The following is a 27,360-nucleotide window of genomic DNA, read 5'->3' on the forward strand; positions in this document are numbered from 1 at the left end:
GGGCGTGTGTCCCCTACGTTCCACATATTACACAGTCATCACTGCCCTGTGGGTGATAGAAACAGAATGTGATGATCTCTCCTAACGACTTGTTAATGCTCCCCATTGATGCAGGTGTCCATACCCTCTGGAGACGGCTGGGCCGTACGCTGTGGCGCAGGATGCCAGGGAGCCTCCCCCCAGGTCGGATCTGGTCCAGCACTGCAGAGTCTTCTCCTCAGGACACATCGCTGTCATTTATTAATAAAGCTATTCCATAGGGGAGGATAATGGACAATGGGACCACCGCTAGAAAAGGAGAATAGCTCTCTAACATAGCTCTAAAATAATAAGAATAGCTCTTTAACCCCTTCAGGACCAGACTGATTTTTGCAAATCTGACCAGTGTCACTTTATGTGGTGATAACTTTAAAACACTTTAACTTATCCAGGCCGTTCTGAGACTGTTTTCCCGGCACATATTGTACTTCATGACAGTGGAAAATTTGAATCAAAATATTTCATTTTTATTTATAAAAAATAAATAAAAAATTTACCAAAAATTTGCAACTTTCCAAATTTCAATTTCTCTGCGTTTAAAACCTAGTGATACCTCCTAAATAGTTATTACTTTACTTTCCCCATATGTCTACTTCACGTTTGGATCATTTTGTGAAAGCCATTTTATTTTTTGGAGACGTTAGAAGTTTAGAAGCAAATCTTGAAATTATTCTGAACATTTCCAAAACCCCCTTTTTAAGGACCAGTTCAGGTCTGAAGTCACTTTCTGGGGCTTACATAATAGAAACCACCCAAAAATGACCCCATTTTAGAAACTACACCCCTCAAGGTATTAAAAACTGATTTTACAAACGTTGTTTACCCTTTAGGTGTTCCACAAGAATTAATGGAGATGGAGTTTCAGAATTTCACTTTTTTTGGGCAGATTTTCAATTTTAATCTTTTTTTTTTTTGCTGACAAAGCAAAGATTAACAGCCAAACAAAACTCTATTTATTGCCCTGATTCTGTAGTTTACAGAAACGCCCCATATGTGGTCGTAAACTGCTGTACGGGCACACGGCAGGGCGCAGAAGGAAAGGAATGCCATATGGTTTTTAGAAGGCAGATTTTGATGGATTGTTTTTTTGACACCATGACCCATTTGAAGCCTCCCTGATGCACCCCTAGAGTAGAAACTCCAAAAAAGTTACCCCATTTTGGAAACTACGGGATAAGGTGGCAGTTTTGTTGGTGCTATTTTAGGGTACAGATGATTTTTGGTTGCTCTATATTACACTTTTTGTGAGGCAAGGTAACTGAAAACAGTGGCAAAACAGCTATTTTTTTTTTTTTTGTTATTTACAACGTTCATCTAACAGGTTAGTTAATGTGGTATTTTATAGAGCAGGTCATTACGGACGTGACATTACCAAACATGACTACCTTTTTTGGTTGGTTGTTTCAATTTTACATAATAAAGCATTTTTGAAAAAAGGGATTTTTTTTTTTTGTCTCCATATTCTGAAAGCCATAGTTTTTTTTTTTTTTTTGGGCGAATGTCTTATGTAGGGGCTCATTATTTTTCTTTCAGTATGAGATGACTGCTTGCCACAATTTTGGGGTGCGTATAACTTTTTGATCGCTTGCTATTACACTTTTTGTGATGTAAGGTGACAAAATGGCTTTTTGACACTGTTTATTTTTATTATTTTACGGTGTTCACCTGAGGGGGTAAATCCTGTGATATTTTTATAGAGACAGTTGTTAGGGACGTGGCGATACCTAATATGTAGATTTTCTTTTATTTAAGTTTTATACACTAATATTTTTGAAAAAAAAAAATCAATAAATCATGTTTTAGGGTCACCATAGTTTTTTTTTTTTTTTTGGGGCGATTCTCTTAGGTAGGGTATCATTTTTGCAGGATGAGATGACAGTTTGGTACAATTTTGGGGTGCGTATGACTTTTTGGTCGCTTGCTATTACAGTTTGGCCTCTTTCACACGACCGTTGTGTGCACCCGTGGCCGTTGTGCCGTTTTCCGTTTTTTTTCGCGGACCCCATGACTTTCAATGGGTCCGTGGAAAAAACGGAAAATGCACCGTTTTGCAGCCGCATCCGAGATCCGTGTTTCCTGGCCGTGAAAAAAATATGACCTGTCCTATTTTTTTCACGGCCAACGGTTCACGGACCCATTCAAGTCAATGGGTCCGTGAAAGAACACGGATGCACACAAGATTGGCATCCGTGGCCGTAGGTTACTTTTTATACAGACGGATCCGAAGATCCGTCTGCATAAAAGCTTTTTCATAGCTGAGTTTTCACTTCGTGAAAACTCAGAACCGACAGTATATTCTAACACAGAAGCGTTCCCATGGTGATGGGGACGCTTCTAGTTAGAATACACTACAAACTGTGTACAAGACTGCCCCCTGCTGCCTGGCAGCACCCGATCTCTTACATGGGCCGTGATCAGCACAATTAACCCCTTCAGGTGCGGCACCTGAATGGGTTAATTGTACTATCATATCCCCCTGTAAGAGATCAGGGCTGCCAGGCAGCAGGGGGCAGACCCTCCCCCCTCCCCTCCCCAGTTTGAATATCATTGGTGGCCTGTGCGCCCCCCCCCCCTCTATTGTAATAATAGGTTGGTGGCCAGTGCGGCTCCCCTCCCTCCCTCTATTGTAATTATTCGTTGGTGGCACAGTGTGCGCCCCCCATCGGCCCCCCCTCCCTCTATAGCATTAACAACATTGGTGGCCAGTGTGCGGCCTCCCATCTCCCCCCCCATCATTGGTGGCAGCGGAGTTCCGATCGGAGTCCCAGTTTAATCGCTGGGGCTCTGATCGGTAACCATGGCAACCAGGACGCTACTACAGTCCTGGTTGCCATGGTTACTTAGCAATAGTACAATAGTAGAAGATTCATACTTAGCTGCTGGTGGCTGCTGCGATGTTAGTGTCCGGCCGGGAGCTCCACCTACTGGTAAGTGACAGGGTCTGTGCGGCGCATTGCTAAATGAACTGTCACTTACCAGTAGGAGGAGCTCCCGGCCGGACACGAACATCGCAGCTCCCAGGTAAGTATGAATCTTTTACTATTGTACTATTGCTAGTAACCCGCTGCCACCAATGATCGGGGGGGGGGGAGGGAGATGGGAGGCCGCACACTGGCCACCAATGTTGTTAATGCTATAGAGGGAGGGGGGGGGGGCGCACACTGTGCCACCAACGATTTATTACAATAGAGGGAGGAAGGGGGGGGGGCCCGCACTGGCCACCAATGATATTGAAACTGGGGAGGGGGGGGGGGGGTCTGCCCCCTGCTGCCTGGCAGCCCTGATCTCTTACAGGGGGATATGATAGTACAATTAACCCCTTCAGGGGTTAATTGTGCTGATCACGGCCCCCTGTAAGAGATCGGATACTGCCAGGCAGCAGGGGGCAGTCATGTACACAGTTTGTAGTATATTCTAACTAGAAGCGTCCCCATCACCATGGGAACGCCTCTGTGTTAGAATATACTGTCGGAAATGAGGTTTCACGATCTAACTCATATCCGACAGTATATTCTAACATAGAGGCGTTCCCATGGTGATGGGGACGCTTCAAGTTAAAATATACCATCGGATTAGAGGGAGCTCACTACATACAGATTATACAGCCGCCACTAGAGGGAGCTCACTACATACAGATTATACAGCCGCCACTAGAGGGAGCTCACTACATACAGATTATACAGCCACCACTAGAGGGAGCTCACTACATACAGATTATACAGCCACCACTAGAGGGAGCTCACTACATACAGATTATACAGCCACCACTAGAGGGAGCTCACTACATACAGATTATACAGCCACCACTAGAGGGAGCTCACTACATACAGATTATACAGTCACCACTAGAGGGAGCTCACTACATACAGATTATACAGCCACCACTAGAGGGAGCTCACTACATACAGATTATACAGTCACCACTAGAGGGAGCTCACTACATACAGATTATACAGCCACCACTAGAGGGAGCTCACTACATACAGATTATACAGCCACCACTAGAGGGAGCTCACTACATACAGATTATACAGCCACCACTAGAGGGAGCTCACTACATACAGATTATACAGCCACCACTAGAGGGAGCTCACTACAGGGAGTGCAGAATTATTAGGCAAGTTGTATTTTTGAGGATTAATTTTATTATTGAACAACAACCATGTTCTCAATGAACCCAAAAAACTCATTAATATCAAAGCTGAATATTTTTGGAAGTAGTTTTTAGTTTCAGCTATTTTACGGGGATATCTGTGTGTGCAGGTGACTATTACTGTGCATAATTATTAGGCAACTTAACAAAAAACAAATATATACCCATTTCAATTATTTATTTTTACCAGTGAAACCAATATAACATCTCAACATTCACAAATATACATTTCTGACATTCAAAAACAAAACAAAAACAAATCAGTGACCAATATAGCCACCTTTCTTTGCAAGGACACTCAAAAGCCTGCCATCCATGGATTCTGTCAGTGTTTTGATCTGTTCACCATCAACATTGCGTGCAGCAGCAACCACAGCCTCCCAGACACTGTTCAGAGAGGTGTACTGTTTTCCCTCCTTGTAAATCTCACATTTGATGATGGACCACAGGTTCTCAATGGGGTTCAGATCAGGTGAACAAGGAGGCCATGTCATTAGATTTTCTTCTTTTATACCCTTTCTTGCCAGCCACGCTGTGGAGTACTTGGACGCGTGTGATGGAGCATTGTCCTGCATGAAAATCATGTTTTTCTTGAAGTATGCAGACTTCTTCCTGTACCACTGCTTGAAGAAGGTGTCTTCCAGAAACTGGCAGTAGGACTGGGAGTTGAGCTTGACTCCATCCTCAACCCGAAAAGGCCCCACAAGCTCATCTTTGATGATACCAGCCCAAACCAGTACTCCACCTCCACCTTGCTGGCGTCTGAGTCGGACTGGAGCTCTCTGCCCTTTACCAATCCAGCCATGGGCCCATCCATCTGGCCCATCAAGACTCACTCATTTCATCAGTCCATAAAACCTTAGAAAAATCAGTCTTGAGATATTTCTTGGCCCAGTCTTGACGTTTCAGCTTGTGTGTCTTGTTCAGTGGTGGTCGTCTTTCAGCCTTTCTTACCTTGGCCATGTCTCTGAGTATTGCACACCTTGTGCTTTTGGGCACTCCAGTGATGTTGCAGCTCTGAAATATGGCCAAACTGGTGGCAAGTGGCATCTTGGCAGCTGTACGCTTGACTTTTCTCAGTTCATGGGCAGTTATTTTGCGCCTTGGTTTTTCCACACGCTTCTTGCGACCCTGTTGACTATTTTGAATGAAACGCTTGATTGTTCGATGATCACGCTTCAGAAGCTTTGCAATTTTAAGAGTGCTGCATCCCTCTGCAAGATGTCTCACTATTTTTGACTTTTCTGAGCCTGTCAAGTCCTTCTTTTGACCCATTTTGCCAAAGGAAAGGAAGTTGCCTAATAATTATGCACACCTATTATAGGGTGTTGATGTCATTAGACCACACCCCTTCTCATTACAGAGATGCACATCACCTAATATGCTTAATTGGTAGTAGGCTTTCAAGCCTATACAGCTTGGAGTAAGACAACATGCATAAAGAGGATGATGTGGTCAAAATACTCATTTGCCTAATAATTCTGTACACAGTGTATATACAGATTATACAGCCACCACTAGAGGGAGCTCACTACATACAGATTATACATCCACCACTAGAGGGAGCTCACTACATACAGATTATACATCCACCACTAGAGGGAGCTCACTACATACAGATTATACAGCCACCACTAGAGGGAGCTCACTACATACAGATTATACAGCTACCACTAGAGGGAGCTCACTACATACAGATTATACAGTTACCACTAGAAGGAACTCACTACATACAGATTATACAGTCACCACTCGAGGGAGCACACTACATACAGATTATACATCCACCACTCGAGGGAGCACACTACATACAGATTATACAGCCACCACTAGAGGGAGCTCACTACATACAGATTATACAGCCATCACTAGAGGGAGTTCACTATATACAGATTATACATCAACCACTAGAGGGAGCTCACTACAAACAGATTATACAGTCACCACTAGAGGGAGCTCACTACATACAGATCATACAGCCTCCACTAGAGGGAGCTCAGAAGTTTACTGCATACAGATTATACAGTTACCACTAGAAGGAACTCACTACATACAGATTATACAGTCACCACTCGAGGGAGCTCACTACATACAGATTATACAGCCACCACTAGAGGGAGCTCACTACATACAGATTATACATCCACCACTAGAGGGAGCTCACTACATACAGATTATACATCCACCACTAGAGGGAGCTCACTACATACAGATTATACATCCACCACTAGAGGGAGCTCACTACATACAGATTATACAGCCACCACTAGAGGGAGCTCAGAAGTTTACTGCATACAGATTATACAGTTACCACTAGAAGGAACTCACTACATACAGATTATACAGTCACCACTCGAGGGAGCTCACTACATACAGATTATACAGCCACCACTAGAGGGAGCTCAGAAGTTTACTGCATACAGATTATACAGTTACCACTAGAAGGAACTCACTACATACAGATTATACAGTCACCACTCGAGGGAGCACACTACATACAGATTATACATCCACCACTAGAGGGAGCTCACTACATACAGATTATACATCCACCACTAGAGGGAGCTCACTACATACAGATTATACAGCCACCACTAGAGGGAGCTCAGAAGTTTACTGCATACAGATTATACAGTTACCACTAGAAGGAACTCACTACATACAGATTATACAGTCACCACTCGAGGGAGCACACTACATACAGATTATACATCCACCACTAGAGGGAGCTCACTACATACAGATTATACATCCACCACTAGGGGGAGATCACTACATACAGATTATACAGCCACCACTAGAGGGAGCTCACTACATACAGATTATACAGCTACCACTAGAGGGGGCTCACTACATACAGATTATACAGCCACCACTAGAGGGAGCTCACTACATACAGATTATACAGCCACCACTAGAGGGAGCTCACTACATACAGATTATACAGCCACCACTAGAGGGAGCTCACTACATACAGATTATACAACCATCACTAGAGGGAGTTCACTACATACAGATTATACATCAACCACTAGAGGGAGCTCACTACAAACAGATTATACAGTCACCACTAGAGGGAGCTCACTACATACAGATCATACAGCCTCCACTAGAGGGAGCTCAGAAGTTTACTGCATACAGATTATACAGTTACCACTAGAAGGAACTCACTACATACAGATTATACAGTCACCACTCGAGGGAGCTCACTACATACAGATTATACAGCCACCACTAGAGGGAGCTCACTACATACAGATTATACAGCCACCACTAGAGGGAGCTCAGAAGTTTACTGCATACAGATTATACAGTTACCACTAGAAGGAACTCACTACATACAGATTATACAGTCACCACTCGAGGGAGCACACTACATACAGATTATACAGCCACCACTAGAGGGAGCTCACTACATACAGATTATACAGCCACCACTAGAAGGAACTCACTACATGCAGATACCACTAGAGGGAGCTCACTACATACAGATTATACAGCCACCACTAGAGGGAGCTCAGAAGTTTACTGCATACAGATTATACAGTTACCACTAGAAGGAACTCACTACATACAGATTATACAGTCACCACTCGAGGGAGCACACTACATACAGATTATACAGCCACCACTAGAGGGAGCTCACTACATACAGATTATACAGCCACCACTAGAGGGAGCTCACTACATACAGATTATACAGCCATCACTAGAGGGAGCTCACTACATACAGATTATACAGCCACCACTAGAGGGAGCTCACTATATACAGATTATACAGCCACCACTAGAAGGAACTCACTACATACAGATTATACAGCCACCACTAGAAGGAACTCACTACATACAGATTATACAGCCACCACTAGAGGGAGCTCACTACATACAGATTATACAGCCACCACTAGGGGGAGCTCACTACATACAGATTATACAGCCACCACTAGAGGGAGCTCACTACATACAGATTATACAGCCACCACTAGAGGGAGCTCACTACATACAGATTATACAGCCACCACTAGAGGGAGCTCACTACATACAGATTATACAGCCACCACTAGAGGAAGCTCACTACATACAGATTATACAGCCACCACTAGAGGGAGCTCACTACATACAGATTATACAGTCACCACTAGAGGGAGCTCACTACATACAGATTATACAGCCACCACTAGAGGGAGCTCACTACATACAGATTATACAGCCTCCACTAGAGAGAGCTCACTACATACAGATTATACATCCACCACTAGAGGGAGCTCCCTACATACAGATTATACAGTCACCACTAGAGGGAGCTCACTACATACAGATTATACAGCCACCACTAGAGGGAGCTCACTACATACAGATTATACAGCCACCACTAGAGGGAGCTCACTACATACAGATTATACAGCCACCACTAGAGGGAGCTCAGTACATACAGATTATACAGCCACCACTAGAGGGAGCTCACTACATACAGATTATACAGCCACCACTAGAGGGAGCTCACTACATACAGATTATACAGCCACCACTAGAGGGAGCTCACTACATACAGATTATACAGCCACCACTAGAGGGAGCTCACTACATACAGATTATACAGCCACCACTAGAGGGAGCTCACTACATACAGATTATACAGCCACCACTAGAGGGAGCTCACTACATACAGATTATACAGCCACCACTAGAGGGAGCTCACTACATACAGATTATACAGCCTCCACTAGAGAGAGCTCACTATATACAGATTATACAGCCACCACTAGAGGGAGCTCACTACATACAGATTATACAGCCACCACTAGAGGGAGCTCACTACATACAAATTATACAGTCACCACTAGGGGGAGCTCACTACATACAGATTATACAGCCACCACTAGGGGGAGCTCACTACATACAGATTATACAGCCACCACTAGGGGAATCGGATTGCAGAATGTGTATATAGAGATTACATAGCTTCAATTGAATTTAGTAGCAGACTTGTCAACAGGGTGCTCCCTCTAGTGCTGGCTCCCGAGAATGATCAGGGATATGTTGCGTCAGTCCGTGTATGCAGTATGATAAGGTGCAGATTGTTGGGGGGGTTGGTGACTCCCATGATCCGTCAGTTGCTGTAAGCAGGGTGCTGGGTGATATAGAATGAAAAGTTGTACAACTGTCATACTCTTTCAGTGCCATCATCTCTGCTTGCTGTCAGTAAATGGAAACATTGCTTAGCATGTCCCAACCTTGTGACTGTCTTACAGATGAGGGTTTGTCACAATGTGACTGTCCAGTTTACTATAGTCATAAAATCCTGAGACCAAACTTCATAAATATTTATTAGAGATCCAAACCTTTCCACAGCAGTGGCGCCCCCATGTGGTAAGGTGTTCACGTACAGGCCACATACAGGGGACACAGTGACATCACATGGCGTAGAAACAATGCAGATACAATTCTTTAAGACACTTGGTGGTTGGCGCTTCTAGAAGTTCATTCGACCAGAACAGAATCCGATACAAAACCACAAGTTCTGGCCAAATAGGAAAAATAGAAATTAAAAACCACATTTTGTCTGATGATCGGAACGTCCCGTCAGATAAATATCGAAGAATAAATAAATCTGGAGCTTTCTTCCGTTCTCTGCAGGGTGGTGGTGCGGCAGGAAGCATGCAGTGAATGGGCTCTCCAATCACTGTCACCACGCGGCTGCCAGCCTACTACAAATCCCAGCATGACCAACAGCAGTACCATTCACAGCGGCTCCAGGTGGCACCACAACTCCGAGCAGGAGGGTATTGTAGTAAGCTCTGCCAGGAGTGTACTCCAGAGCTGCAATTACTATTCTGCTTCATTCACAGATGGGATCTCCCAGTTTACAGCAGCAGAATAGTGAATGCAGCTCTTGAATTGGAGAGACCGTGAAGTGGTTGCGTCATGTTAAAGCACACGCGTGATCTCCAGCCAGGGGAGTGAGGGCACCTGTCAGTCTGTGGACCCCCCCCAATATAGCACTACATACGTCTGCTGGGACTACAGACACCGTGGTCCTTGTTCTTCCTGCTCTCCAGTGGTGGCCATGTTGTCTCCAGACATTGTGATCCTCTTCACTTTAAATCAACAATGTCTTCATCGAAGGATGCGGTCAAATGGAAGAGGCACCCGCTGAACGGGGGGCTGTCCTCCGCACTGACGGTAGATTCGGGGTCAGAGCTGGTGGAGAGGGGCCGCTGACCCTCAGAGCTGCTTTCAAATGATCCTGCATTTATCCTGGGAAGAGAAGCAGAAATCCCTCACTATGGCGGGGAAAGCGCATGGGGCAGAAAAAAAGGGTCTCCTCGGCACCACAGGAATGAGCCCCGTCACCTCATGCAGCAACTGAGGGGTGCGCAGGATCAGCCTGTTACCACATCCATAACCTCATTTATTCTCCAGTCACAGCCAGAGCTGGGGTACTGGTCTACTATGGGGCAGATGCTTTTACAGTCTCATTTCAGTTATATCATGTGAACTGCACCTAACAAGCTGTGTATTGTGACTGCAGCTCTGGATGTGACCGGAGGTTTGTGCAGTTACTTACCGGTCAGTACTCGTCGATCTCACAGCTTCTTGCTTTGTCTCTTCTTCTCCCGGCTTCTGACTGAGCTTCTTCTGCCGCTGAGATCCTTCAGAAAGACCTGGTGACAAGAAGATATCTAGAAAAGCTGAGCGTCGTGGGAACAAAGACGGGAGGGTGGGGGTTGTAGTACTCTTACCCAGAAGTTCTTTCCTTGTCCGGCTGGCAATCTCCTTGATCTCCATTTGGGACAGGGATAGAGAATGCGTGACGGGGGTGTAGGCGATGACGGTGGGGGTGGTGACCACCTTGGGAACCAGGGGAGACTTCAGGGGTCGCTCGATGCTTCGGCCCACGAGGTTACTGAGAGGAATCTTAAAAATGTTCCTGGAGTGGACGTCACCTGCAGAGGACGAGGACAGCGCTGAGGGTGGTATCATCTCCCCCTGACCCAGTCCACAGCAACCAGACTCAACGGAGTTAAACCATCCAAACACTCAGATCAGGAGGGACGGGGCAGATGCCACCTCCTGCACCCGCAATACCAGTTATCAGGTGACCACAGGGCAGGAGGAGATGTACAGACACGCTGGATGTGTAAAAGGTGCAGCCAGGTGTCGGGTGCTCTGGATGTGTAGCAGGTGCAGCCAGGTGTCGGGTATACTATATGTAGCAGGTGCAGCCAGGTGTCGGGTGCTCTGGATGTGTAGCAGGTGCAGCCAGGTGTCGGGTATACTATATGTAGCAGGTGCAGCCAGGTGTCGGGTATACTATATGTAGAAGGTGCAGCCAGGTGTCGGGTATACTATATGTAGCAGGTGCAGCCAGGTGTCGGGTATACTATATGTAGAAGGTGCAGCCAGGTGTCGGGTATACTATATGTAGCAGGTGCAGCCAGGTGTCGGGTATACTATATGTAGCAGGTGCAGCCAGGTGTCGGGTATACTATATGTAGAAGGTGCAGCCAGGTGTCGGGTATACTATATGTAGCAGGTGCAGCCAGGTGTCGGGTATACTATATGTAGAAGGTGCAGCCAGGTGTCGGGTATACTATATGTAGCAGGTGCAGCCAGGTGTCGGGTATACTATATGTAGCAGGTGCAGCCAGGTGTCGGGTATACTATATGTAGCAGGTGCAGCCAGGTGTCGGGTATACTATATGTAGCAGGTGCAGCCAGGTGTCGGGTATACTATATGTAGCAGGTGCAGCCAGGTGTCGGGTATACTATATGTAGAAGGTGCAGCCAGGTGTCGGGTATACTATATGTAGCAGGTGCAGCCAGGTGTCGGGTATACTATATGTAGCAGGTGCAGCCAGGTGTCGGGTATACTATATGTAGCAGGTGCAGCCAGGTGTCGGGTATACTATATGTAGCAGGTGCAGCCAGGTGTCGGGTATACTATATGTAGCAGGTGCAGCCAGGTGTCGGGTATACTATATGTAGCAGGTGCAGCCAGGTGTCGGGTATACTATATGTAGCAGGTGCAGCGAGGTGTCGGGTATACTATATGTAGCAGGTGCAGCCAGGTGTCGGGTATACTGTATATGTAGCAGGTGCAGCCAGGTGTCGGGTATACTATATGTAGAAGGTGCAGCCAGGTGTCGGGTATACTATATGTAGCAGGTGCAGCCAGGTGTCGGGTATACTATATGTAGCAGGTGCAGCCAGGTGTCGGGTATACTATATGTAGCAGGTGCAGCCAGGTGTCGGGTATACTATATGTAGCAGGTGCAGCGAGGTGTCGGGTATACTATATGTAGCAGGTGCAGCCAGGTGTCGGGTATACTATATGTAGCAGGTGCAGCCAGGTGTCGGGTATACTATATGTAGCAGGTGCAGCCAGGTGTCGGGTATACTATATGTAGCAGGTGCAGCCAGGTGTCGGGTATACTATATGTAGAAGGTGCAGCCAGGTGTCGGGTATACTATATGTAGCAGGTGCAGCCAGGTGTCGGGTATACTGTATATGTATCAGGTGCAGCCAGGTGTCGGGTGCCCTGGATGTGTAGCAGACGCAGCGAGGTGCCGGGTGCTCTGGATGTGTAGCAGACGCAGCGAGGTGCCGGGTGCTCTGGATGTGTAGCAGACGCAGCGAGGTGCCGGGTGCTCTGGATGTGTAGCAGACGCAGCGAGGTGCCGGGTGCTCTGGATGTGTAGCAGACGCAGCGAGGTGCCGGGTGCTCTGGATGTGTAGCAGACGCAGCGAGGTGCCGGGTGCTCTGGATGTGTAGCAGATGCAGCGAGGTGCCGGGTGCCCTGGATGTGTAGCAGATGCAGCGAGGTGCCGGGTGCCCTGGATGTGTAGCAGATGCAGCGAGGTGCCGGGTGCTCTGGATGTGTATCAGATGCAGCGAGGTGCCGGGTGCCCTGGATGTGTAGCAGATGCAGCGAGGTGCCGGGTGCTCTGGATGTGTAGCAGATGCAGCGAGGTGCCGGGTGCTCTGGATGTGTAGCAGATGCAGCGAGGTGCCGGGTGCTCTGGATGTGTAGCAGATGCAGCGAGGTGCCGGGTGCGCTGGATGTGTAGCAGATGCAGCGAGGTGCCGGGTGCTCTGGATGTGTAGCAGATGCAGCGAGGTGCCGGGTGCCCTGGATGTGTAGCAGATGCAGCGAGGTGCCGGGTGCTCTGGATGTGTAGCAGATGCAGCGAGGTGCCGGGTGCTCTGGATGTGTAGCAGATGCAGCGAGGTGCCGGGTGCTCTGGATGTGTAGCAGATGCAGCGAGGTGCCGGGTGCTCTGACAGCCACACAGAAGCAGAGGACACGCCCTCCCTTGTCTGTACCTTCCCCGGGGCTGCCAGGAAATGGCGGCGGTTGGTAGCCAGTGGGGGTCTGCGGGGAGCTGTGGGTACTGGTATCCTTAGAACTGCTGTCGGAGGAGCCGCCCATTGTGGTTGATGCTTTGAAGTAAATGTCTGACTGGAGAAATGAGACACAGTTACTACAATGCGTTTTGCTTCTTCAGGACGCCTCCGCAGAAATGGGGTTAGAGGTCCAAAAACGGAATGATCCGGGAAGGGAGTGTGGATTTGGCGCTCGCCCCCTCATGCAGCAGGATCCAGAACTAGGCTTCATGGGGACCTTTCACTGACAACCACCAGGGTTACTGCAGCGGTTGTCACCATTACATTCCAGGTCTTACCCGCGATGCCACCAGCTGCAGTTCTGGTACAACCGCCGTATGCACCAAATTGCCATTGACAACGAGTCGGATTTCTATGGAGTCCGTGGTGAATGCCAGGATGTAGGGGAATGCACAAACTGCAGCACAGAACAGTACAGTTAGAGGACACGTCCCCTCCGGGACCCCCCCATCTCCCCAGCGGACAGGGACCTACCTACAGCGTGAGGAATCTGGTTCCAGCTGAAATGGAAGTCGGATGCTGAAGGCGGCATCAGAGGAGAACCGCCATTGAACGGACTCACCTTCTTGTAGAAACAAGTGTCTGCAAATCAAAGGAAGACGTCACACACAGCCTGGGGAGGAAAGGGTTAAAGAGGACAGCATGTAACTGTGTTACAGAGCAGGAGGAGCTGAGCAGATTATATATAAAGAGAACCCGTCACCATGTAATCTGCAGGCAGCGTGTTATAGAGCAGGAGGAGCTGAGCAGATTATATACAAAGAGAACCTGTCACCATGTAATCTGCAGGCAGCGTGTTATAGAGCAGGAGGAGCTGAGCAGATTATATATAAAGAGAACCTGTCACCATGTAATCTGCAGGCAGTGTGTTACAGAGCAGGAGGAGCTGAGCAGATTATATATAAAGAGAACCTGTCACCATGTAATCTGCAGACAGCGTGTTATAGAGCAGGAGGAGCTGAGCAGATTATATATAAAGAGAACCTGTCACCATGTAATCTGCAGGCAGTGTGTTATAGAGCAGGAGGAGCTGAGCAGATTATATATAAAGAGAACCTGTCACCGTGTAATCTGCAGGCAGCGTGTTATAGAGCAGGAGGAGCTGAGCAGATTATATATAAAGAGAACCTGTCACCATGTAATCTGCAGGCAGAGTGTTATAGAGCAGGAGGAGCTGAGCAGATTATATATAAAGAGAACCTGTCACTGTGTAATCTGCAGGCAGTGTGTTATAGAGCAGGAGGAGCTGAGCAGATTATATATAAAGAGAACCTGTCACCATGTAATCTGCAGGCAGTGTGTTATAGAGCAGGAGGAGATGAGCAGATTATATATAAAGAGAACCTGTCACTCTGTAATCTGCAGGCAGCGTGTTATAGAGCAGGAGGAGCTGAGCAGATTATATATAAAGAGAACCTGTCACCGTGTAATCTGCAGGCAGCGTGTTATAGAGCAGGAGGAGCTGAGCAGATTATATATAAAGAGAACCTGTCAGCGTGTAATCTGCAGGCAGCGTGTTATAGAGCAGGAGGAGCTGAGCAGATTATATATAAAGAGAACCTGTCACCATGTAATCTGCAGGCAGCGTGTTATAGAGCAGGAGGAGCTGAGCAGATTATATATAAAGAGAACCTGTCACCGTGTAATCTGCAGGCAGCGTGTTATAGAGCAGGAGGAGCTGAGCAGATTATATATAAAGAGAACCTGTCACTGTGTAATCTGCAGACAGTGTGTTATAGAGCAGGAGGAGCTGAGCAGATTATATATAAAGAGAACCTGTCACCATGTAATCTGCAGGCAGCATGTTATAGAGCAGGAGGAGCTGAGCAGATTATATATAAAGAGAACCTGTCACCATGTAATCTGCAGACAGTGTGTTATAGAGCAGGAGGAGCTGAGCAGATTATATATAAAGAGAACCCGTCACCATGTAATCTGCAGGCAGTGTGTTATAGAGCAGGAGGAGCTGAGCAGATTACATAGTGACAGGTTCTCTTTATATATAATCTGCAGGGCAGGAGGAGCTGAGCAGATTATATATACAGAGAACCTGTCACCATGTAATCTGCAGGCAGCGTGTTATAGAGCAGGAGGAGCTGAGCAGATTATATATAAAGAGAACCTGTCTCCATGTAATCTGCAGGCAGCGTGTTATAGAGCAGGAGGAGCTGAGCAGATTATATATAAAGAGAACCTGTCACCATGTAATCTGCAGGCAGTGTGTTATAGAGCAGGAGGAGCTGAGCAGATTATATATACAGAGAACCTGTCACCATGTAATCTGCAGGCAGCGTGTTATAGAGCAGGAGGAGCTGAGCAGATTATATATAGAGAGAACCTGTCACCATGTAATCTGCAGGCAGAGTGTTATAGAGCAGGAGGAGCTGAGCAGATTATATATAAAGAGAACCTGTCACCGTGTAATCTGCAGGCAGTGTGTTATAGAGCAGGAGGAGCTGAGCAGATTATATATACAGAGAACCTGTCACCATGTAATCTGCAGGCAGCGTGTTATAGAGCAGGAGGAGCTGAGCAGATTATATATAAAGAGAACCTGTTACCATGTAATCTGCAGGCAGCGTGTTATAGAGCAGGAGGAGCTGAGCAGATTATATATAAAGAGAACCTGTCACCATGTAATCTGCAGGCAGCGTGTTATAGAGCAGGAGGAGCTGAGCAGATTATATATTATGAGAACCTGTCACCATGTAATCTGCAGACAGTGTGTTATAGAGCAGGAGGAGCTGAGCAGATTATATATAAAGAGAACCTGTCACCATGTAATCTGCAGGCAGCGTGTTATAGAGCAGGAGGAGCTGAGCAGATTATATATAAAGAGAACCTGTCTCCATGTAATCTGCAGGCAGCGTGTTATAGAGCAGGAGGAGCTGAGCAGATTATATATAAAGAGAACCTGTCACCATGTAATCTGCAGGCAGCGTGTTATAGAGCAGGAGGAGCTGAGCAGATTATATATAAAGAGAACCTGTCACCGTGTAATCTGCAGGCAGCGTGTTATAGAGCAGGAGGAGCTGAGCAGATTATATATAAAGAGAACCTGTCACCGTGGAATCTGCTCAGCTCCTCCTGCTCTATAACACACTGCCTGCAGATTACACGGTGACAGGTTCTCTTTATATATAATCTGCTCAGCTCCTCCTGCTATATAACACGCTGCCTGCAGATTACATGGTGACAGGTTCTCTTTATATATAATCTGCTCAGCTCCTCCTGCCCTGCAGATTACATGGTGACAGGTTCTCTCTATATATAATCTGCTCAGCTCCTCCTGCTCTATAACACACTGCCTGCAGATTACATGGTGACAGGTTCTCTGTATATATAATCTGCTCAGCTCCTCCTGCTCTATAACACACTGCCTGCAGATTACACGGTGACAGGTTCTCTGTATATATAATCTGCTCAGCTCCTCCTGCCCTGCAGATTACACGGTTACAGGTTCTCTGTATATATAATCTGCTCAGCTCCTCCTGCTCTATAACACACTGCCTGCAGATTACACGGTGACAGGTTCTCTTTATATATAATCTGCTCAGCTCCTCCTGCTCTATAACACTCTGCCTGCAGATTACATGGTAAATGGTTCTCTTTATATATAATCTGCTCAGCTCCTCCTGCTCTATAACACGCTGCCTGCAGATTACATGGTGACAGGTTCTCTTTATATATAATCTGTTCAGCTCCTCCTGCTCTATAACACACCGCCTGCAGATTACACGGTGACAGGTTCTCTTTATATATAATCTGCTCAGCTCCTCCTGCTCTATAACACACTGCCTGCAGATTACATGGTGACAGGTTCTCTATATATATAATCTGCTCAGCTCCTCCTGCTCTATAACACACTGCCTGCAGATTACATGGTGACAGGTTCTCTGTATATATAATCTGCTCAGATCCTCCTGCTCTATAACACATTGCCTGCAGATTACATGGTGACAGGTTCTCTTTATATATAATCTGCTCAGCTCCTCCTGCTCTATAACACGCTGTCTGCAGATTACATGGTGACAGGTTCTCTTTATATATAATCTGCTCAGCTCCTCCTGCTCTATAACACGCTGCCTGCAGATTACATGGTGACAGGTCCTCTTTATATATAATGTGCTCAGCTCCTCCTGCTGTATAACACGCTGCCTGCAGATTACATGGTGACAGGTTCTCTTTATATATAATCTGCTCAGCTCCTCCTGCTCTATAACACGCTGCCTGCAGATTACATGGTGACAGGTTCTCTTTATATATAATCTGCTCAGCTCCTCCTGCTCTATAACACTCTGCCTGCAGATTACATGGTGACAGGTTCTCTTTATATATAATCTGCTCAGATCCTCCTGCTCTATAACACTCTGCCTGCAGATTACACAGTGACAGGTTCTCTTTATATATAATCTGCTCAGCTCCTCCTGCCCTGCAGATTACACGGTGACAGGTTCTCTGTATATATAATCTGCTCAGCTCCTCCTGCTCTATAACACACTGCCTGCAGATTACACGGTGACAGGTTCTCTGTATATATAATCTGCTCAGCTCCTCCTGCCCTGCAGATTACACGGTTACAGGTTCTCTGTATATATAATCTGCTCAGCTCCTCCTGCTCTATAACACGCTGCATGCAGATTACACGGTGACAGGTTCTCTTTATATATAATCTGCTCAGCTCCTCCTGCTCTATAACACGCTGCCTGCAGATTACACGGTGACAGGTTCTCTTTATATATAATCTGTTCAGCTCCTCCTGCCCTGCAGATTACATGGTGACAGGTTCTCTCTATATATAATCTGCTCAGCTCCTCCTGCTCTATAACACACTGCCTGCAGATTACATGGTGACAGGTTCTCTGTATATATAATCTGCTCAGCTCCTCCTGCTCTATAACACTCTGCCTGCAGATTACATGGTGACAGGTTCTCTTTATATATAATCTGCTCAGCTCCTCCTGCTCTATAACATGCTGCCTGCAGATTACATGGTGACAGGTTCTCTGTATATATAATCTGCTCAGCTCCTCCTGCTCTATAACACGCTGTCTGCAGATTACATGGTGACAGGTTCTCTATATATAATCTGCTCAGCTCCTCCTGCTCTATAACACGCTGCCTGCAGATTACATGGTGACAGGTTCTCTTTATATATAATCTGCTCAGATCCTCCTGCTCTATAACACACTGCCTGCAGATTACATGGTGACAGGTTCTCTTTATATATAATCTGCTCAGCTCCTCCTGCTGTATAACACGCTGCCTGCAGATTACATGGTGACAGGTTCTCTTTATATATAATCTGCTCAGCTCCTCCTTCTCTATAACAAGCTGCCTGCAGATTACATGGTAAATGGTTCTCTTTATATATAATCTGCTCAGCTCCTCCTGCTCTATAACACGCTGCATGCAGATTACATGGTGACAGGTTCTCTTTATATATAATCTGCTCAGCTCCTCCTGCTATATAACACACTGCCTGCAGATTACATGGTGACAGGTTCTCTTTATATATAATCTGCTCAGCTCCTCCTGCTCTATAACACACTGCCTGCAGATTACACGGTGACAGGTGCTCTTTATATATAATCTGCTCAGCTCCTCCTGCTCTATAACACGCTGCCTGCAGATTACATGGTGACAGGTTCTCTTTATATATAATCTGCTCAGTTCCTCCTGCTCTATAACACACTGCCTGCAGATTACACGGTGACAGGTGCTCTTTATATATAATCTGCTCAGCTCCTCCTGCTCTATAACACACTGCCTGCAGATTACATGGTGACAGGTTCTCTTTATATATAATCTGCTCAGCTCCTCCTGCTCTATAACACGCTGCCTGCAGATTACACGGTGACAGGTGCTCTTTATATATAATCTGCTCAGCTCCTCCTGCTCTATAACACGCTGCCTGCAGATTACATGGTGACAGGTTCTCTTTATATATAATCTGCTCAGCTCCTCCTGCTCTATAACACGCTGCATGCAGATTACACGGTGACAGGTTCTCTTTATATATAATCTGCTCAGCTCCTCCTGCTATATAACACACTGCCTGCAGATTACACGGTGACAGGTGCTCTTTATATATAATCTGCTCAGCTCCTCCTGCTCTATAACACGCTGCCTGCAGATTACATGGTGACAGGTTCTCTTTATATATAATCTGCTCAGTTCCTCCTGCTCTATAACACACTGCCTGCAGATTACACGGTGACAGGTGCTCTTTATATATAATCTGCTCAGCTCCTCCTGCTCTATAACACGCTGCCTGCAGATTACATGGTGACAGGTTCTCTCTATATATAATCTGCTCAGCTCCTCCTGCTCTATAACACGCTGCCTGCAGATTACATGGTGACAGGTTCTCTGTATATATAATCTGCTCAGCTCCTCCTGCTCTATAACACACTGCCTGCAGATTACACGGTGACAGGTTCTCTTTATATATAATCTGCTCAGCTCCTCCTGCTCTATAACACACTGCCTGCAGATTACACGGTGACAGGTTCTCTTTATATATAATCTGCTCAGCTCCTCCTGCTCTATAACACGCTGCCTGCAGATTACATGGTGACAGGTTCTCTTTATATATAATCTGCTCAGCTTCTCCTGCTCTATAACACGCTGCCTGCAGATAACACGGTGACAGGTTCTCTTTATATATAATCTGCTCAGCTCCTCCTGCTCTATAACACGCTGCCTGCAGATTACACGGTGACAGGTTCTCTGTATATAATCTGCTCGGCTCCTTCTGCTCTATAACACACTGCCTGCAGATTACACGGTGACAGGTTCTCTTTATATATAATCTGCTCAGCTCCTCCTGCTCTATAACACACTGCCTGCAGATTACACGGTGACAGGTTCTCTTTATATATAATCTGCTCAGCTCCTCCTGCTCTATAACACACTGCCTGCAGATTACACGGTGACAGGTTCTCTTTATATTTAATCTGCTCAGCTCCTCCTGCTCTATAACATGCTGCCTGCAGATTACACGGTGACAGGTTCTCTGTATATATAATCTGCTCAGCTCCTCCTGCTCTATAACACACTGCCTGCAGATTACATGGTGACAGGTTCTCTTTATATATAATCTGCTCAGCTCCTCCTGCTCTATAACACACTGCCTGCAGATTACATGGTGACAGGTTCTCTTTATATATAATCTGCTCAGCTCCTCCTGCTCTATAACACGTGGCCTGCAGATTACACGGTGACGGGTTCTCTTTATATATAATCTGCTCAGCTCCTCCTGCTCTATAACACGTGGCCTGCAGATTACATGGTGACAGGTTCTCTTTATATATAATCTGCTCAGCTCCTCCTGCTCTATAACACGCTGCCTGCAGATTACACGGTGACAGGTTCTCTTTATATATAATCTGCTCAGCTCCTCCTGCTCTATAACACGCTGCCTGCAGATTACACGGTGACAGGTTCTCTTTATATATAATCTGTTCAGCTCCTCCTGCCCTGCAGATTACATGGTGACAGGTTCTCTCTATATATAATCTGCTCAGCTCCTCCTGCTCTATAACACTCTGCCTGCAGATTACATGGTGACAGGTTCTCTTTATATATAATCTGCTCAGCTCCTCCTGCTCTATAACACGCTGCCTGCAGATTACACGGTGACAGGTTCTCTTTATATATAATCTGCTCAGCTCCTCCTGCTCTATAACACGCTGCCTGCAGATTACACGGTGACAGGTTCTCTTTATATATAATCTGCTCAGCTCCTCCTGCTCTATAACACATTGCCTGCAGATTACATGGTGACTGGTTCTCTTTATATATAATCTGCTCAGCTCCTCCTGCTCTATAACACGCTGCCTGCAGATTACATGGTGACAGGTTCTCTTTATATATAATCTGCTCAGCTCCTCCTGTTCTATAACACGCCTGCAGATTACATGGTGACAGGTTCTCTGTATATATATTCTGCTCAGCTCCTCCTACTCTATAACACGCTGCCTGCAGATTACACGGTGACAGGTTCTCTTTATATATAATCTGCTCAGCTCCTCCTGCGCTATAACACGCTGCCTGCAGATTACATGGTGACAGGTTCTCTGTATATATAATCTGCTCAGCTCCTCCTGCTCTATAACACGCTGCCTGCAGATTACACGGTGACAGGTTCTCTTTATATATAATCTGCTCAGCTCCTCCTGCTCTATAACACGCTGCCTGCAGATTACACGGTGACAGGTTCTCTTTATATATAATCTGCTCAGCTCCTCCTGCTCTATAACACGCTGCCTGCAGATTACACGGTGACAGGTTCTCTTTATATATAATCTGTTCAGCTCCTCCTGCCCTGCAGATTACATGGTGACAGGTTCTCTCTATATATAATCTGCTCAGCTCCTCCTGCTCTATAACACACTAACTGCAGATTACATGGTGACAGGTTCTCTTTATATATAATCTGCTCAGCTCCTCCTGCTCTATAACACACTGCCTGCAGATTACACGGTGACAGGTTCTCTATATATATATATATATATATATACACTGCGTGCAGAATTATTAGGCAAATGAGTATTTTGACCGCATCATCCTCTTTATGCATGTTGTCTTACTCCAAGCTGTATAGGCTCGAAAGCCTACTACCAATTAAGCATATTAGGTGATGTGCATCTCTGTAATGAGAAGGGGTGTGGTCTAATGACATCAACACCCTATATCAGGTGTGCATAATTATTAGGCAACTTCCTTTCCTTTGGCAAAATGGGTCAAAAGAAGGACTTGAAAGGCTCAGAAAAGTCAAAAATAGTGAGATATCTTGCAGAGGGATGCAGCACTCTTAAAATTGCAAAGCTTCTGAAGCGTGATCATCGAACAATCAAGCGTTTCATTCAAAATAGTCAACAGGGTCGCAAGAAGCATGTGGAAAAACCAAGGCGTAAAATAACTGCCCATGAACTGAGAAAAGTCAAGCGTGCAGCTGCCAAGATGCCACTTGCCATCAGTTTGGCCATATTTCAGAGCTGTAACATCACTGGAGTGCCCAAAAGCACAAGGTGTGCAATACTCAGAGACATGGCCAAGGTAAGAAAGGCTGAAAGACGACCACCACTGAACAAGACACACAAGCTGAAACGTCAAGACTGGGCCAAGAAATATCTCAAGACTGATTTTTCTAAGGTTTTATGGACTGATGAAATGAGAGTGAGTCTTGATGGGCCAGATGGATGGGCCCGTGGCTGGATTGGTAAAGGGCAGAGAGCTCCAGTCCGACTCAGACGCCAGCAAGGTGGAGGTGGAGTACTGGTTTGGGCTGGTATCATCAAAGATGAGCTTGTGGGGCCTTTTCGGGTTGAGGATGGAGTCAAGCTCAACTCCCAGTCCTACTGCCAGTTTCTGGAAAGCAGTGGTACAGGAAGAAGTCTGCATCCTTCAAGAAAAACATGATTTTCATGCAGGACAATGCTCCATCACACGCGTCCAAGTACTCCACAGCGTGGCTGGCAAGAAAGGGTATAAAAGAAGAAAATCTAATGACATGGCCTCCTTGTTCACCTGATCTGAACCCCATTGAGAACCTGTGGTCCATCATCAAATGTGAGATTTACAAGGAGGGAAAACAGTACACCTCTCTGAACAGTGTCTGGGAGGCTGTGGTTGCTGCTGCACGCAATCTTGATGGTGAACAGATCAAAACACTGACAGACTCCATGGATGGCAGGCTTTTGAGTGTCCTTGCAAAGAAAGGTGGCTATATTGGTCACTGATTTGTTTTTGTTTTGTTTTTGAATGTCAGAAATGTATATTTGTGAATGTTGAGATGTTATATTGGTTTCACTGGTAAAAATAAATAATTGAAATGGGTATATATTTGTTTTTTGTTAAGTTGCCTAATAATTATGCACAGTAATAGTCACCTGCACACACAGATATCCCCGTAAAATAGCTGAAACTAAAAACAAACTAAAAACTACTTCCAAAAATATTCAGCTTTGATATTAATGAGTTTTTTGGGTTCATTGAGAACATGGTTGTTGCTCAATAATAAAATTAATCCTCAAAAATACAACTTGCCTAATAATTCTGCACTCCCTGTATAATCTGCTCAGCTCCTCCTGCTGTACACACATGAAGCAGTTTTGGGTCAGCCTCACCCCCACGTGGTGCCCCCTCCCCCACTTACAGTTGTAGCAGAGCAGTAATCCGGCTTCTCCATCTTCATAAACATCAATTGCTGCAACAAAATGAGCCTGAAATGAGAATGCGGAAGCTGTGGGCAGTGAGCGGCGGCACTCCTCCCGGCCCGTTATACAGTAATCTCTGACACGACAGTGACCAGAACCCTGCCCCTCGTCATGGAGAGCTGTGAGGCCGATTGGTACTAAAGAGTCTGAAATACTCTGTGCTGCAGTAAGGAGTCAACACCACATGCAGGGTTATATAGTCAGCTGCTCCCCTTTATGTTATGTCGGGGTGACAACTTACCCTACTCGCATCAACATAGTGCAGCCGGCCCGTCTCTCCGGTGCTCTCATTAACTAAATCGTACTGGTGTCGATACGCCACGCAGATCATGTTATCGTTCTCACCGGTGGGCCCGTCCACAAGAGTCATCACCATTGGGGGGTCCGACAGACAGATCTCCTGCAGACAGAGGCAACGTTACACAGGTCAGCAGCTGGAGGGGCAGTGATATAATCACGCAAATAATATAACCGTGCCAACCGCCAGGTGCAGCACGGACAGCAGCTAATCTGCAGAGCGACCGCCGGGTGCAGCACGGACAGTAGCTAATCTGCAGAGCGACCGCCGGGTGCAGCACGGACAGCAGCTAATCTGCAGAGCGACCGCCAGGTGCAGCACGGACAGCAGCTAATCTGCAGAGCGACCGCCGGGTGCAGCACGGACAGTAGCTAATCTGCAGAGCGACCGCCGGGTGCAGCACGGACAGAAGCTAATCTGCAGAGCGACCGCCGGGTGCAGCACGGACAGCAGCTAATCTGCAGAGCGACCGCCGGGTGCAGCACAGACAGCAGCTAATCTGCAGAGAGACCGCCGGGTGCAGCACGGACAGCAGCTAATCTGCAGAGCGACCGCCGGGTGCAGCACGGACAGCAGCTAATCTGCAGAGCGACCGCCGGTGCAGCACGGACAGCAGCTAATCTGCAGAGAGACCGCCAGGTGCAGCACGGACAGCAGCTAATCTGCAGAGAAACCGCCGGGTGCAGCACCGACAGCAGCTAATCTGCAGAGAGACCGCCAGGTGCAGCACGGACAGCAGCTAATCTGCAGAGAGACCACCGGGTGCAGCACCGACAGCAGCTAATCTGCAGAGCGACCGCCGGGTGCAGCACGGACAGCAGCTAATCTGCAGAGCGACCGCCAGGTGCAGCACGGACAGCAGCTAATCTGCAGAGCGACCGCCAGGTGCAGCACGGACAGCAGCTAATCTGCAGAGCGACCGCCGGGTGCAACACGAGCAGCGGCTAATCTGCAGAGCGACTGCCGGGTGCAGCACAGGCTGCAGCTAAACTGCAGAGCGATTGCCGGGTGCAGCACGGACAGCAGCTAACCTGCAGAGCGACCGCCAGGTGCAGCATGGACAGCAGCTAATCTGCAGAGCGACCGCCGGGTGCAGCACGAACAGCAGCTAATCTGCAGAGCGACCGCCGGGTGTGGCACGGACAGCAGCTAATCTGCAGAGAGACCGCCAGGTGCAGCACGGACAGCAGCTAATCTGCAGAGCGACCGCCTGGTGCAACACGAACAGCAGCTAATCTGCAGAGCAACTGCCGGGTGCAGCACGGACAGCGGCTAATCTGCAGAGCGACCGCCGGGTGCAGCACAGACAGCAGCTAAACTGCAGAGCGACCGCCAGGTGCAGCACGAACAGCAGCTAATCTGCAGAGCGACCGCCGGGTGCAGCACAGACAGCGGCTAATCTGCAGACAGCCTATCACACACCTTATATACCCACTGAGGGATATGTGTGCAGACAGCCTATCACACACCTTATATACCCACCGAGGGATATGTGTGCAGACAGCCTATCGCACACCTTATATACTCACCGAGGGATATGTGTGTAGACAGCCTATCACACCTTATATACCCACTGAGGGATATGTGTGCAGACAGACTATCGCACCTTATATACCCATCGAGGGATATGTGTGCAGACAGACTATCGCACACCTTATATACTCACGAGGGATATGTGTGTAGATAGCCTATCGCACACCTTATATACCTACCGAGGGATATGTGTGCAGACAGCTAATATACCAGCTGAGGGATATAAATACAGACATCCAATCGCACCCCGTATATATACCCACCGAGGGATATGTGTGCAGACAGCCTATCACACCCCTTATATACACACCGAGGGATGTGTGTGTAGACGGTCTATCACACCCCTGATATAGCCACCAAGTGATATGTGTGCAGACAGCCTATTACACCCCTGATATAGCCACCAAGTGATATGTTTGCAGACAGCCTATAACACCTTATATACCCACCGAGGAATATGTGTGCAGACAGCCTATCATACACCTTTTATACCCACCGAGGGAAGTGTGTGTAGACAGCCTATCACACTCCTTATATACCCACCGAGGGTTGTGTTTGCAGACAGCCTATCACACCCCTGATATACCCACCAAGGGATATGTGTGCAGACAGCCTATAACACCTTATATACTCACTGAGGGATATGTGTGCAGACAGCCTATCACACATTACATACCCACGAGGAATATGTGTGCAGACAGCCTATCACACGCCTTATATACCCACCGAGGGATATGAGTGCAGACAGCCTATTACACCCTTTATATACCCACCCAGGGATATGTGTGCAGACAGACTATCACACCTCTGATATAACCACCGATGGATGTGTGTGCAGACAGCCTATCACATTGTATATTGCCATTGAGGGATATGTGTGCAGACAGCCTATCGCACACCTTATATACCCACCAAGGGATATGTGTGCAGACAGCCTATCGCACACCTTATATACCCACCGAGGGATATGTGTGTAGACAGCCTATCACACCTTATATACCCACTGAGGGATATGTGTGCAGACAGACTATCACACATCTTATATACCCACCAAGGGATATGTGTGCAGACAGCCCATCACACCTTATATACCCATAAACCTATCACAGCCCTTATATACTCACCGAGGGATATGTGTGCAGACAGCTTATATACCAGCTGAGGGATATACATACAGACATCCGATCGCACCCCGCATATATACCCACTGAGGCATATGTGTGCAAACAGCCTATCACACACCTTATATACCCACCAAGGGATATGTGTGCAGACAGCCCATCACACCTTATTTACCCACTGAGGGATGTGTGTGCAGACAACCTATCACACCCCTGATATACCCACCGAGGGATATGTGTGTAGACAGCCTATCACACCCCTGATATAGCCAACCAAGGGATATGTGTGCAGACAGCCTATCACACCTTATATACCCACAAGGAATATGTGTGCAGACAGCCTATCACACCTTATATACCCACCGAGGGAAGTGTGTGCAGACAACCTATCACATCCCTATATACCCACCGAGGGATATGTGTGCAAACAGCCTATCACACACCTTATATACCCACCGAGGAATATATGTGCAGACAGCCTATCACACCTTTTATACCCTCCGAGGAATATATGTGCAGACAGGCTATCACACATCTTATATACCCACCTAGGGATATGTGTGCAGACAGCCTATAACACCTT

The 27,360-nt window shown here is 46.9% G+C and overlaps 1 protein-coding gene and 1 long non-coding RNA gene across 4 annotated transcripts in view; one reads left to right on the forward strand and one right to left on the reverse strand.

Moving 5' to 3' along the window:
- Positions 1-10,254: 10,254 nt before the first annotated feature.
- Positions 10,255-27,360, reverse strand: part of GARNL3 (GTPase activating Rap/RanGAP domain like 3) — a 124,147-nt gene continuing 107,041 nt past the window's right edge. For 2 of the 3 annotated variants that reach the window (XM_040442817.1, XM_040442818.1), the window contains exons 22-29: positions 24,067-24,225; positions 23,765-23,831; positions 14,077-14,184; positions 13,881-13,999; positions 13,522-13,657; positions 10,936-11,139; positions 10,761-10,857; positions 10,255-10,450 (exon numbers count right to left, since the gene is read on the reverse strand). In XM_040442817.1, coding sequence (XP_040298751.1) covers positions 10,288-10,450; positions 10,761-10,857; positions 10,936-11,139; positions 13,522-13,657; positions 13,881-13,999; positions 14,077-14,184; positions 23,765-23,831; positions 24,067-24,225 — 1,053 coding nt within the window. In that variant the 3' untranslated portion in view covers positions 10,255-10,287. Of the gene's footprint in view, positions 10,451-10,760; positions 10,858-10,935; positions 11,140-13,521; positions 13,658-13,880; positions 14,000-14,076; positions 14,185-23,764; positions 23,832-24,066; positions 24,226-27,360 lie in introns of those variants that run through there. The other variant, XM_040442819.1, reaches the window with a different exon arrangement.
- LOC121009596 lies at positions 24,916-25,546 on the forward strand. Its single transcript, XR_005780783.1, has 2 exons — positions 24,916-25,049; positions 25,296-25,546. It is a non-coding gene; the product is annotated as an uncharacterized LOC121009596 (long non-coding RNA).

The sequence above is a fragment of the Bufo bufo genome, chromosome 8 (assembly GCF_905171765.1).
Source record: "Bufo bufo chromosome 8, aBufBuf1.1, whole genome shotgun sequence".
Classification (NCBI taxonomy): Eukaryota; Metazoa; Chordata; class Amphibia; order Anura; family Bufonidae; genus Bufo; species Bufo bufo.